General features: G+C 40.6%; 1 protein-coding gene across 14 annotated transcripts in view; it reads left to right on the forward strand.

Annotated features, from left to right (window-relative positions):
• Positions 1–12500, forward strand: part of LOC138006860 (uncharacterized) — a 44651-nt gene that overhangs the window by 10253 nt on the left and 21898 nt on the right. For 5 of the 14 annotated variants that reach the window (XR_011123942.1, XM_068853461.1, XM_068853463.1 and 2 more), the window contains exons 2-5: positions 6970–7079; positions 7587–7643; positions 9760–9816; positions 12464–12500. The exon at positions 12464–12500 is cut by the window's right edge and continues 86 nt beyond it. Coding sequence is in view for 13 of the 14 variants with exons in the window: in XM_068853460.1 (XP_068709561.1) it covers positions 6970–7079; positions 7587–7643; positions 9760–9816; positions 12464–12500 (261 nt within the window). In the remaining variant the exon portion in view is untranslated. The remainder of the gene's footprint in view (positions 1–6969; positions 7080–7586; positions 7644–9759; positions 9817–12463) is intronic. The other 9 variants (XM_068853465.1, XM_068853467.1, XM_068853466.1 and 6 more) reach the window with 3 other exon arrangements.

A 12500-nucleotide genomic window follows, 5' to 3' on the forward strand; every position in this document is an offset into this window, starting at 1 on the left:
ATAAAACACTCCGACTCTTTTATTAAACTGAACTTTGAATGGGAGTGGTTACACAACGCTAAGCTCTGTAACCACTCTTTCATGAAATGTGGTTTTAGACAGCTCTCTGAATTCAGTATCAGCCTTCAAGCACAGTCTTAAACGAGAACTTCTTAAAAGATGTATGATCCAATTTTATTTTGCCTCAGTATAGGATTATTGTCTTTGAAACGCCCTCTTTGAAAGTCCATAAAGGATGTATGTATGTTGTTTAACTAACCAAAATATTGCTTTCTAATGAAAACTGCAAACCAAATGCTCTTTAAAAAAGTAAATATTTCTCTGATATGCAAAATCCCTGGGGGGCTAGACAGACCTGGCCGAAAATGCATTAAGACTTAGGAAACAGATCTTTCAGTAATAGCCTGAATACTATTAGTTATTATAAGCTAAGCACATATTAAACAAACACTCTCCTCGCACATGATGTACACGATGTTAGGAAGCCAAAACCCAATTGTACAAGAGCCTAAGACTGGACTAATTGCTAGTTGCAGCCGTCAACAGATTTATTCTCTATTTTCATTTCGCTTTGGGATGGGACCTAAAGCGAAGGAAAAGGTCCTGCGAACGTAGTTGCTTAATCAAGTTTTCTGTAAGTCCTAGATAAAATAGTCGAGCATAATTGAAATAATAATTTGAATAAAAGACATTTTTTTATGAGCAAGCTCTGAAACTGTAAACATATATCGCATATAAATACAAAGAGGGACCCAGTTTAAGAAAATGTTAAATAACTAATGAATTAATTAAATTGAAATAACACATTTTTGAATTACTACTGAAAGGTATTGTCACAAAATGACAATTGCTCACGTGAAGAACGTTGTCAAGACAGAAACGAAACGATAGATAAAAGCAATGATCGCGCAACAAAATTCCTTTTAAGAAAAAGTTAAAATGATGTCAACGATAAAAAATAAGTAAATAAATTGATTGATAAATAAGAGTTTAGGACACATGGAAACTCACACATTTCTAGAAAGGAATGGATTCGCGATACTTTCATAAGCCCGTCAAAGTTACCAAAAGAGAGAGTTTTTTAAAGTTAAATTTTCACCTTCATCCTCATGCCCCAATCCACTTTTTACTTTGGTGACAGTATGTCTGCATTAGAGAAAAGGAGTTTTTGAGCAAAAATTGTGAAGGCCTTCTACAGACTAAGTAAATATTAGTAGTAATTTATTTTGTAACATTTAGACAAACGGGGGTTGAAAAAACATGCTACGAAGTGCCCTTAATTGAAGCCCCCTTCATTGATGGTACTGAAATAAATTCAGCTTCAGCAGTGAAGCTCTTCCAGAATAGCCAAGTCAGGTCCGTGTTCAGATTAAAGTCCATCTTTCACCTTTGCGGAAGGTAAGAGCCTTGGAAAGTTTTTTTTTTCTCATCTATACTTGAGCTTAGGTTATAGTTAAAGCTGGTTAAAAGGACTTAATATTGTAAAAGATGACAAATATGAAAAGAAAATGATCTTTGCTCTCAATTTATGGCACCTTGATAACCAAAGCTTACTGACCGAGGGTTGCAAAAATAAGCGAAAAGGGACAGAAATTTCCGCGCTATAATATGATTGTCCGTGTATGGGAGACATGGTGGCACACCTCAAACAGTTCGATGTAACATGATAAGTAGGTTTAGCTGTTTACTAGATAATTTGTAACAATGCATGTTGCGTTTTTGTCATCTGAACTGGTGGGTTTTTATTCTCTTTAATCATGTTAATAGCCGATAAGAGGCCGTCATGGCCTGTAGTGATGCTTCAAAAAGGCTGCGTTAGAATGCATAAGGTCACCTAAGCCAGAACGGCTAAAAGTCAGGGACTTTGGCGAGTGCGCTGCAAATTGTACATGTATATATTTATGTTAATTCTTATTCCAGTAAAGGACCAATCGACCCTTAAATGACGATGAACTGTGATATAAAGTAGCCTTAATCTTTTTTTTTAATACGCGTGTCCATAATATGATTGTCTATGAGTCACAAAGAAGTGTTGTTTCCTGTATTGCACATCGTTTAATGCTCCTTCAGCCAGTAGGGGTTTACCGTAAGCTTACCGTAAAATTAACTGCATTCCAGGGAAGACGAGCGGGAAACTGTATATTGGCAACATCCTTTGATGTACCATTGTTTTCAACAGTTCTCTCACTACCGTGCTAAACTATAGTGATTTTCCCCGTTTCAAGCCTTAGTGTGAAACAATGTTGCATTTGTTTCTTCGAATAATTTCCGCTGAAATGATGTCTCTTGCGCTATGCAACATTTCTTGTCACTCTTAGCGGCTTCCTTTTCTTCCACTCTTTCCTGTGGTTTGATATCTCCTCGTTAGAGTTTTCACATGTGTAGATGATTCTCTTCCAAATTCGATCCGCCAAACAACCGTGTAATAATTGTTTACGGATTTGACGTCTCGTTCAGCGCCATCAAAAGAGAACGCGCAGTTCACTGGGGATCATATTCTCTAGAGTTCTCTGGGTCGTTTCCAATAAAATTGGAAAATTAAACGAGACTTACCTGTAAGTCGTGGTTTGATTGAGATTCTACCGTGGCTTTGCAGGAATAAGGAGGTCACGTGAGATAGCAAGCATGCGATATCTGAGCTCTGGTTTTGTGTGGCTTAGACTATGCAGGAATGGGAGGTCACCAGCAAAATGTACAAGGGTACAAAAGGGTAATGGGTGGGATGTGACCTCCTCATTCCTGAATCAAACCACGACTTACTGGTAAGTCTCGTTTAATTTTCCAATTCTACCTCGCATTTGCACACAATCGGAGGTCACGCGAGACTTCAAAGCTAGAAGCCACATAAAACTCAAGCAGTTGATATCCAAATGGCACACTGATCATTTAATGGTTATTCAAACCAAGAGTACCACACATGTATGGCATGCCATGTAACTTTATAACAACAACTCATTCACAACCTCTGTAGTGGACACGTACTAGAGATTAGTACATACAAATTAAAGAGGTAGTTATTTTAAGCTAGTACTACTGAGAACAGCGTCTGCAAAGTTATTGTCACTTCTAATTGGACGGTCATAAAACTTAGCAAAAGTTGAGTCAGAACGTGTTCATGATCTCTTGAATGGGAACATTAGCAGCTTTAGCTGCAGAGGTGGCTGCACCCCTAGTACTATGGGGTTTGAAAACTGTGGTATCAATTCCTGCAGATTTCATGGTTTGTTTAATCCACCGTGAGATGGTGTCTTTAGAGGCTGGTCCATGTAGTGCTTTATAATAAATCAGCAGTTGCTTTGTTCCCTTCCTAAGAGGGGCAGTCCTCTTGATATAAGCTTCTAATAACTCAACAACACAAAGTCTTTTGTCCAAGGTGAAACTCCGAAAGAGAACAGGAAATAAACGTCTATTCTGCCCCCCCTTAGCACTGGTTTGTTTCAACAGAGATGATATGTAGAATGTATATTTTCCAGGTGATATGCACATTTCCTCCAGTGAGAGTTTCTGTAAAGTCTGAGTTCTCTGTGCTGACAGAAGGGAGATTAGCATGAGTAGTTTAAGGGTGAGCTGTTTTTTAAAACAGCTCACCCTTAAACTACTCAAAAAACTCACAAAACTTTTCCAGCTGTTGATAGTATGTCATTAAAATGACATACTATCAACAGCTGGAAAAGTTTTGAGGTAGTTGAGTACAATCTGGGGATTCCATGTTTCGGTGTAGCGTGGTAAGGCCGGTTTTTGATTGAACAGGCCAGACATAAACCTTGATACTGAAAGATGTTCACCCACTTTTATACCGTCTACTGTGATAAAGGACGACAGGGCGCTTCGTGCTGTTGCTACAGCGCTGTATCCCACAGTTTTAGATTGGTGCGTAAGGAAGTCCAGGACTTGTTGTAGTGTTGGGTGTATGTAGCTTTATGGAGGTATCCTTACAGAACTTAAGCCAGGCGGTCACATAAGTCTGGTATTCCTTTCGTGTCCCTAGTACGCCATGAGTCCAGAATTATGTTTAGAGGTTCTCCCTCAACACCTTGAGCTACTAAGGAAGCCCTGACACAAGACAGCCATGAAGTTGAAGTTTGGGGTACAATAAATGAACTTCCTTGTGGTGGTATGGAAGTGTGAAGGTTGATTTTAGCGTCTTGATATCCAATGGTTGAGATTTCAGCAACTGCAGGAGATGTGGATACCAGAACTGGGTTGGCCAATAAGGGATCACCAGTATTGCTGTGATATTGCTTTCTTGGATGTATTGTAAAACTTTGCCTGTGAGACTGAAAGGAGGAAAGCAGTATATGAGCTTATACCTTGACCAGTCTAGTGTGAAAGTATCAATGGCTATTGCACCAGGATCTGGTTTCCAGGCTACATACTGGGCATTTGGCATTTCTGAATATTCTGAATATTGTCGCTCCAAGGAATGGCTTTGACTTTGCAATCCAAAAGCCGTTAGAGATCAATTCCAGTTTGTGGTGGGTATGGCTCACAACCCACTTACATGCATTGCAAGCACTGACTTCATGAAATAGCCTCACTCTCTGGCATTTTAGGGTTCCATTGTTTGTTTACAATTTCTGGGATGTTAGTGCTTATGCTATTCTCAGTCTATTTTCGAATTCCCCATAGTACATTTCGCTTGCCTTCCAAATAAATTTTACATAAACTATAGAAATAGGCAGGAGAGGCCTTAAGACTCTGCTGCAATGGCCGGAGCCCCTTGCATAGTTTACAGTGATGAACAAAACCTCGAAACAACCTCATCCTGGATACCAAGTCTGACAAATGTGAATTTGAAGTAAGCCGCAGATATTGTGTTGTAGACGGCCAAATAGCCGACTGCCGGCAAATATTGACTAGGCTAGTCGTCGTCATTGCTTCCCAGTTCCAATGAGCCATGTTCCCTTATTCCCTAAAACCCCTGGCAGGCCGGTCTCAATCATCGAGGGACTTGTAAGCGGTGAGGCCCTGTTTGTCGTTTTCAGTGGAGGGGTACATTAAATGAATAACCGAATGGCGTCGAGGAGTTGAAATTGTTCATGATCTTGACTTCATCGAAAGTGAATTGGGATTAATAAATTGTCTACATCCTCGGTTTTGCGTTTCTACTAATATAAACGTCATTTGATTCAACTGCAGCGGCGATTTATATCAGCGGAGACTTCAAAACCGTAAACGCGCTCACTGCGCTCATTTCTGTGCGGAAGTCCCTCTTTAGTAGTCATCTGCGTAGACATGTTGAACCTGGAACTGTTGCTAACAGGACTGCTTGCTGAAGTTCGCTAGACTTATTCGTCGTTTTCGAACTAGTAAAGGCCCACTGACAGAGGAGGCTAGATTTACGCACACTCAAATCACATTCATTCTGTTTCGTTACTGACCTCAAAGTGCACAAATATATGACAATTTAATACATGGAGGTATTCGTAATAACATAATGCAAGGAATACATTTCGTTTTCGTCCGCCTAGCGATCCTAGCTGTAAAAAACCTGACTCACCCCCGTAAATCTTGTCGACATAGGAGAGTAAAACTATCACGTTCCACACCAAATCATAACCATGGAAGTAACTAGTGTCTCTGTTGGGTCACTTCAAAGTCCCACACAAAAAGAAACTAACATTCATATCCGCTCGCCTCGCCCCTCACCGGCTATGTGTTATATGTCCGATCTGCTCGAATGTCCGAACTTTCGCGGTTTGTTTACACAAAACGTCACATGATACTACATGTGAAAGCTGACGCTCAAAAGGTGAATTAGCTATTAAAGACTTTAGATCGAGGTTTGGCGATCTTACCACAAACGGAAAGCCGCGGTTTGCAGTTGGCGGTTTCATGTTAGCTGTCTGCCCATATTTGGGACTTAAGATTCGTGGGTTAAATAGCCGGCTGCCATGTTTGTTTTCATTCGTTCGTTCACTTCTGTTTTAGCTGAGAAAAGTAAAGCAAAGTCTCTACTTACGAGCTAGAAGGCCCATCAGGCCGGCACTTGTCTCTGATTTCATTAGCATGAAGCGACTAGGAGTATTTCTACTCCCCCCAGGATGGGATGCTAGTCCATCGCAGGGTTACTCCTAGCATTAAATTCGCCGGTACCCATTTATACACCTGGGTGGAGAGAGGCACCGTGAAAGTTAAGTGTCTTGCCCAAGAACACAACACAATGTCCCCAGCCAGGACCCGAACCCGGACCACTCGATCCGGAGTCGAGGACTCTAACTATGAGCTAAAGTCAAAATGGAGAGAGAAGAAAAATTGCAAAGAAAGGTGCGAATTGCGCAAACACAGTTTGAGCAGAACCCCTGTGATGAAATCGAAAATATTCTTGCAGAATAGCCTCGAACTGATTGCAATAACGGGAATTTGTTTTGAGGTGACGTTCTCGTTACCGTTCCCGTCGTCGTTGCTAATGCTCATTAGGGAGCTTACGCAGGACGACGACACCGCCAACCGCAGGCCCGGGTTGCTCGAAGCATGGTTAGCGCTAGCCGGCGTTAAATACCATGGAAACCTATAGGTTTTCATACCTCTTAGTCGACGGTTAGCGCTAACCAGGCTTCGAGCAACCGGCCCTTGAACGTCGCCTAAAAATATTATTTCCTGTTAATGTAACAATTTCGTTATAACCCTAAGTCGTTCGGAATAGAAAGTGTGTATCAACATTGCAGGACTAAAATTGGCATGAACGGTGTGGTTGTTTGGGAAAAATTATAAAATGTTTCATCAGGTTCTCACGTCCTCTTCACAACCTCAAATTTGGTCAATTCACGTCGTTGTCAGGACGAGGGCGCGAAGAAATGTACCAAAATGCATATCGCACGTGCAGGGCGTGCAGAGCTTTTGATTTTGCTCATTAAACCCATTGTTTTGTGGCGTTCCCGTAGCCGTCATCGTTGTCCTTGCGTAAGCTCCCTACTATTGCGCCGGAGTCTTCCTCAGTTAGTAAATTACACTTTTGTCCCATTTTAGGCATTTGCTGCTCAAGATGATCAAGTCACAGAAACTGACATTAAGCATTTCTTTTGGTGCACTGTTGCTGTTGCTGTTGCTGTTGAGGCATTACACAAAGCTCCCTAATGGTGCGTAAAATAATTTTTGTATAGTGATATTTCTTTTACGGTTTTCAAACATTGACGTTACATTTCTTTTGATATTCGCATTTGCCAACCACCTGCAATTAGGTTCTGGTTGTCATATTAATAGCAATGGCTGGAGTCACGAGAAACATCGGTATAGCGCAGGAAGTTGTTACATCTTTGGTTTCGGTTTATCCCCGCCCTCAAAAGAAGAGATCACTCCGAAATCGGGAAATACGAAGACGAAAGTGATAAATAGAAGGCGTGTCTGCTGGGTTTGCTTTTGTTAACTCTGACTAAATACTTTCCTTACTAGATTGAACATTGGCTAAACTGACTGACCAATCGACTAAATGACTGTCTCACGCATTACGTATCACACACGTATCACGTATTGCGTGAACAACTGAGTGACTGAGAGAGTGTCTGACTGACTAATTTCCTGATTGTCTAGGCTTTGTTGCTGGCAACATAGCCAGTGCTAACCACTGATAATTTTTCGGTTGTCAGGGTATCCAACGTGGGCAAGTACTGATCAATTGCAAGCCTCAAGTAACCAGCCATCAGGTATTATTTTCGTTATGCAGGGGGACGACGGAAAATAGAGCCTGACCCAACTCTTCAATGGGACGTCTTCCGCCCACTTTTTTGATTGATTGACATTTTTTAACTTCAACCGATGAAAATTACTTCCACGGCGTGATACTCGCGAGTTCTCGCGTGTGGGTGATGTGGAATGAAGAAGGCGCCATTTTGTTTAGCGAGAGGCTTGACACATCCACACGATTAATTGTTGTTGCGAACTGTTGACTATTTTGATCGTATGGGAAGCGCTTATGACAAATTTGTGATCAGTGTGGCCCAGTGGTTAGGGCACTTGCCTTGAGATCCGGAGTTCCTGGGTTCAAGACCCGCTCTGACCACTCGCTGAATTTGATCCTGGTAGTCCCTGGTTCAACTTCCCAGCCGCACTTGTAAATAGCCAACTGGTTTGCCTCCGGCCAGTTGGGATTCTTAACAGTAGTTGTTGTTGTTCTGTTCTGTTGTTTCGTTGATTGTTTCATTGGCCCTGAAAAGCCCCTATGGGGAGCGGTCAATTAAGTATGTATGTATGTATGTATCGTTGGGTAAAATAGATGGGTTTCACGTGACGTCATCGCGCCATGTTGGTGGAAGAAAACAAAAGATCTCTCATTAGCGTCTTTTGTTTGTCCACCAGAAGTCGTTTGTTTCTCTGTTGTGACTAGTGTGTCCAGAGATTGGTTGAAAACGTCCTGACCTATAAGGCCAGATTTCCTACCTCATTATGCATACGCTCCTTTGTTTCAAGAAAACAATAGCGATAACAATAGACGCCCTTTGGGACTGTGGCGCTTTTCTTGGAGGTTTTTTTCTAAGTCCATAGACCGAATGCATAAATGGCGGCCATAAAAATATTCTTTTGTTTATGTGCTAATTAGCCTCACTAGCCTCGTTTGCATGGACAAAATACAAAAGAAATGATGCTTGAGAGCGAGGCTAGTGAGTCTCATGAGCACATAAACAAAAGAATACATTTTTGGCCGCCATTTATGCGAGTGACATCATGGGTTTAGGGCATATTCTTGTAATGTAATTCTATTATAAAACCGACTTATAAGCTGCATAGCCAATTTGTTTTTTCTGCCATTGAACATTGGGATGGTCAAACCAAGTAAGCTTAATTTTGCCTTAATTTTGTCTCTCTTTATAACCATTTTTATAATGGAATTATATTTGGCTGTTTATCGTAGGGGCTATGTTTGACAGGTTGTATTGGTAGATAGCTTTATTCAGTGGATGAGTGGTATTTAAACACTGGCTGGCTAATTTTATGATTAATTATCCACTGGAAAAAAGTTATCTGCAATTTCAACAGAATGTCAGTCATAGTATATCTTGTTTTCCTAGATTTATGATAACTTTTAATACGTGCTCCCAGCTGAGCATGTTTTCACATTTAATTAACACTATGTTGAATGCATTAAGATATCTTACTCACAGAACTCAAAGTCCGGCAGATGTTAGCTTTCTGAAGTTCATACATTTTGCAGGAATGATTTTCCAAGCAAGGGGATATAAAGCCTAGCCTCAGTGACTTAAGTTTAAAATAAGGTGGGCTAATCCTAAGGTAATCATTTTCCTCGCAATCTGAAAGCTCATCAAACATCATGGCTTGGGAAATCCTCTGTGGGCAAGGGGGCAATCATGGTTTCAGATGTTTCATAGAGGACATGTTTGATGGCTGGTGGTCTCCAAAAATCTTGTTCAAGATTTCTTAAACAGTAATAGCAAGCCTTGCTGATGACAGAAAACACATTTGCATGGTATAGCTTATTGCTGTTGGCCACTATGGTCTCAATGACGTCTTTGGAAAATCCATGTGATATTGTTCCACTTTTGTCGAACAGTGATATCTTTGTTAGCCCCTCAACACAATGTCCCCAGCCAGGACCCGAACCCGGACCACTCGATCCGGAGTCGAGGACTCTAACCATGAGCTAAAGTCAAAATGGAGAGAGAAGAAAAATTGCAAAGAAAGGTGCGAATTGCGCAAACACAGTTTGAGCAGAACCCCTGTGATGAAATCGAAAGTACTGATTGTCTAGGCTTTGTTGCTGGCAACATAGCCAGTGCTAACCACTGATAATTTTTCGGTTGTCAGGGTATCCAACGTTGGCAAGTACTGATCAATTGCAAGCCTCAAGTAACCAGCCATCAGGTATTATTTTCGTTATGCAGGGGGACGACGGAAAATAGAGCCTGACCCAACTCTTCAATGGGACGTCTTCCGCCCACTTTTTTGATTGATTGACATTTTTTAACTTCAACCGATGAAAATTACTTCCACAGCGTGATACTCGCGAGTTCTCGCGTGTGGGTGATGTGGAATGAAGAAGGCGCCATTTTGTTTAGCGAGAGGCTTGACACATCCACACGATTAATTGTTGTTGCGAACTGTTGACTATTTTGATCGTATGGGAAGCGTTTATGACAAATTTGTGATCAGTGTGGCCCAGTGGTTAGGGCGCTTGCCTTGAGATCCGGAGTTCCTGGGTTCAAGACCCGCTCTGACCACTCGCTGAATTTGATCCTGGTAGTCCCTGGTTCAACTTCCCAGCCGCACTTGTAAATAGCCAACTGGTTTGCCTCCGGCCAGTTGGGATTCTTAACAGTCGTTGTTGTTGTGTTCTGTTGTTTCGTTGATTGTTTCATTGGCCCTGAAAAGCCCCTATGGGGAGCGGTCAATTAAGTATGTATGTATGTATGTATCGTTGGGTAAAATAGATGGGTTTCACGTGACGTCATCGCGCCATGTTGGTGGAAGAAAACAAAAGATCTCTCATTAGCGTCTTTTGTTTGTCCACCAGAAGTCGTTTGTTTCTCTGTTGTGACTAGTGTGTCCAGAGATTGGTTGAAAACGTCCTGACCTATAAGGCCAGATTTCCTACCTCATTATGCATACGCTCCTTTGTTTCAAGAAAACAATAGCGATAACAATAGACGCCCTTTGGGACTGTGGCGCTTTTCTTGGAGGTTTTTTTCTAAGTCCATAGACCGAATGCATAAATGGCGGCCAAAAAAATATTCTTTTGTTTATGTGCTAATTAGCCTCACTAGCCTCGTTTGCATGGACAAAATACAAAAGAAATGATGCTTGAGAGCGAGGCTAGTGAGTCTCATGAGCACATAAACAAAAGAATACATTTTTGGCCGCCATTTATGCGAGTGACATCATGGGTTTAGGGCATATTCTTGTAATGTAATTCTATTATAAAACCGACTTATAAGCTGCATAGCCAATTTGTTTTTTCTGCCATTGAACATTGGGATGGTCAAACCAAGTAAGCTTAATTTTGCCTTAATTTTGTCTCTCTTTATAACCATTTTTATAATGGAATTATATTTGGCTGTTTATCGTAGGGGCTATGTTTGACAGGTTGTATTGGTAGATAGCTTTATTCAGTGGATGAGTGGTATTTAAACACTGGCTGGCTAATTTTATGATTAATTATCCACTGGAAAAAAGTTATCTGCAATTTCAACAGAATGTTAGTCATAGGATATCTTGTTTTCCTAGATTTATGATAACTTTTAATACATGCTCCCAGCTGAGCATGTTTTCACATTTAATTAACACTATGTTGAATGCATTAAGATATCTTACTCACAGAACTCAAAGTCCGGCAGATGTTAGCTTTCTGAAGTTCATACATTTTGCAGGAATGATTTTCCAAGCAAGGGGATAGAAAGCCTAGCCTCAGTGACTTAAGTTTAAAATAAGGTGGGCTAATCCTAAGGTAATCATTTTCCTCGCAATCTGAAAGCTCATCAAACAGCATGGCTTGGGAAATCCTCTGTGGGCAAGGGGGCAATCATGGTTTCAGATGTTTCATAGAGGACATGTTTGATGGCTAGAGGTCTCCAAAAATCTTGTTCAAGATTTCTTAAACAGTACTAGCAAGCCTTGCTGATGACAGAAAACACATTTGCATGGTACATGTATAGCTTATTGCTGTTGGCCACTATGGTCTCAATGACGTCTTTGGAAAATCCATGTGATATTGTTCCACTTTTGTCGAACAGTGATATCTTTGTTTGCCCCTCAAGGCTTGTTCTCACTTCAAACAGTGCACTACGTAAACATTGCTATGGCAAGTCGTTTGTAGCTAAATTTATTCTTAGATATATGTGTTTAATCCTTTAAATAAAGGTTAAATTTAAAGTCATAAAAGGCATTCAATGAAGTCAATGCTACCAATGTTGGTTCAATTCAAGCTATTTCCTATCATTCAATCCTGTCCTTAAATTTTATTTCCAATTTAATGCCGAAATCCAATCTTTTAATTTTATGTTTAATGCAATATCACGAATATTGATTCAATCCAATCCTTAAATTTATATGCAATCCGATACCGCATATATTGATTCAATCCAATCTTCTGTTCAATCCAATAACAAGAATATTGATTAAATCCAATCTTCGCGTTGTTATACACCGAATTCATAAATGGCGGCCAACCTGGGCCGACTGGCGGGCAGACATGACATCGAGGCGTTTTAGGATACACACGCCTTATTTTCGAAGGAGGAAAGGAGAAAATGAACGATCGACGTGCGGAAAATTACATTCCTGGTTCTTTTTTAAGTGGGAGAAGGTCATCGGTATAAAAAAAAATGATGAGCTACGGTTTTGGCTGAAATGTTGGAACGATTCTGCTTAAAGATTAAATTGTAAAGAGGTAAATTTTTAACTTTAGTAAGCTTACATCTTTCGATCCGGCGTAGTTGCGTGAAATCAAGTCATCTGTTTGAAGAAATTAAAAAAATGCTGTTGTCTTTCTTTTTGTTGCTATTGCTTTTTTAAGAGTCGAAGAATACATCATTCAAGGGAAAGACAGTTTT

The sequence above is a fragment of the Montipora foliosa genome, chromosome 6 (assembly GCF_036669935.1).
Source record: "Montipora foliosa isolate CH-2021 chromosome 6, ASM3666993v2, whole genome shotgun sequence".
Taxonomy (NCBI): domain Eukaryota; kingdom Metazoa; phylum Cnidaria; class Anthozoa; order Scleractinia; family Acroporidae; genus Montipora; species Montipora foliosa.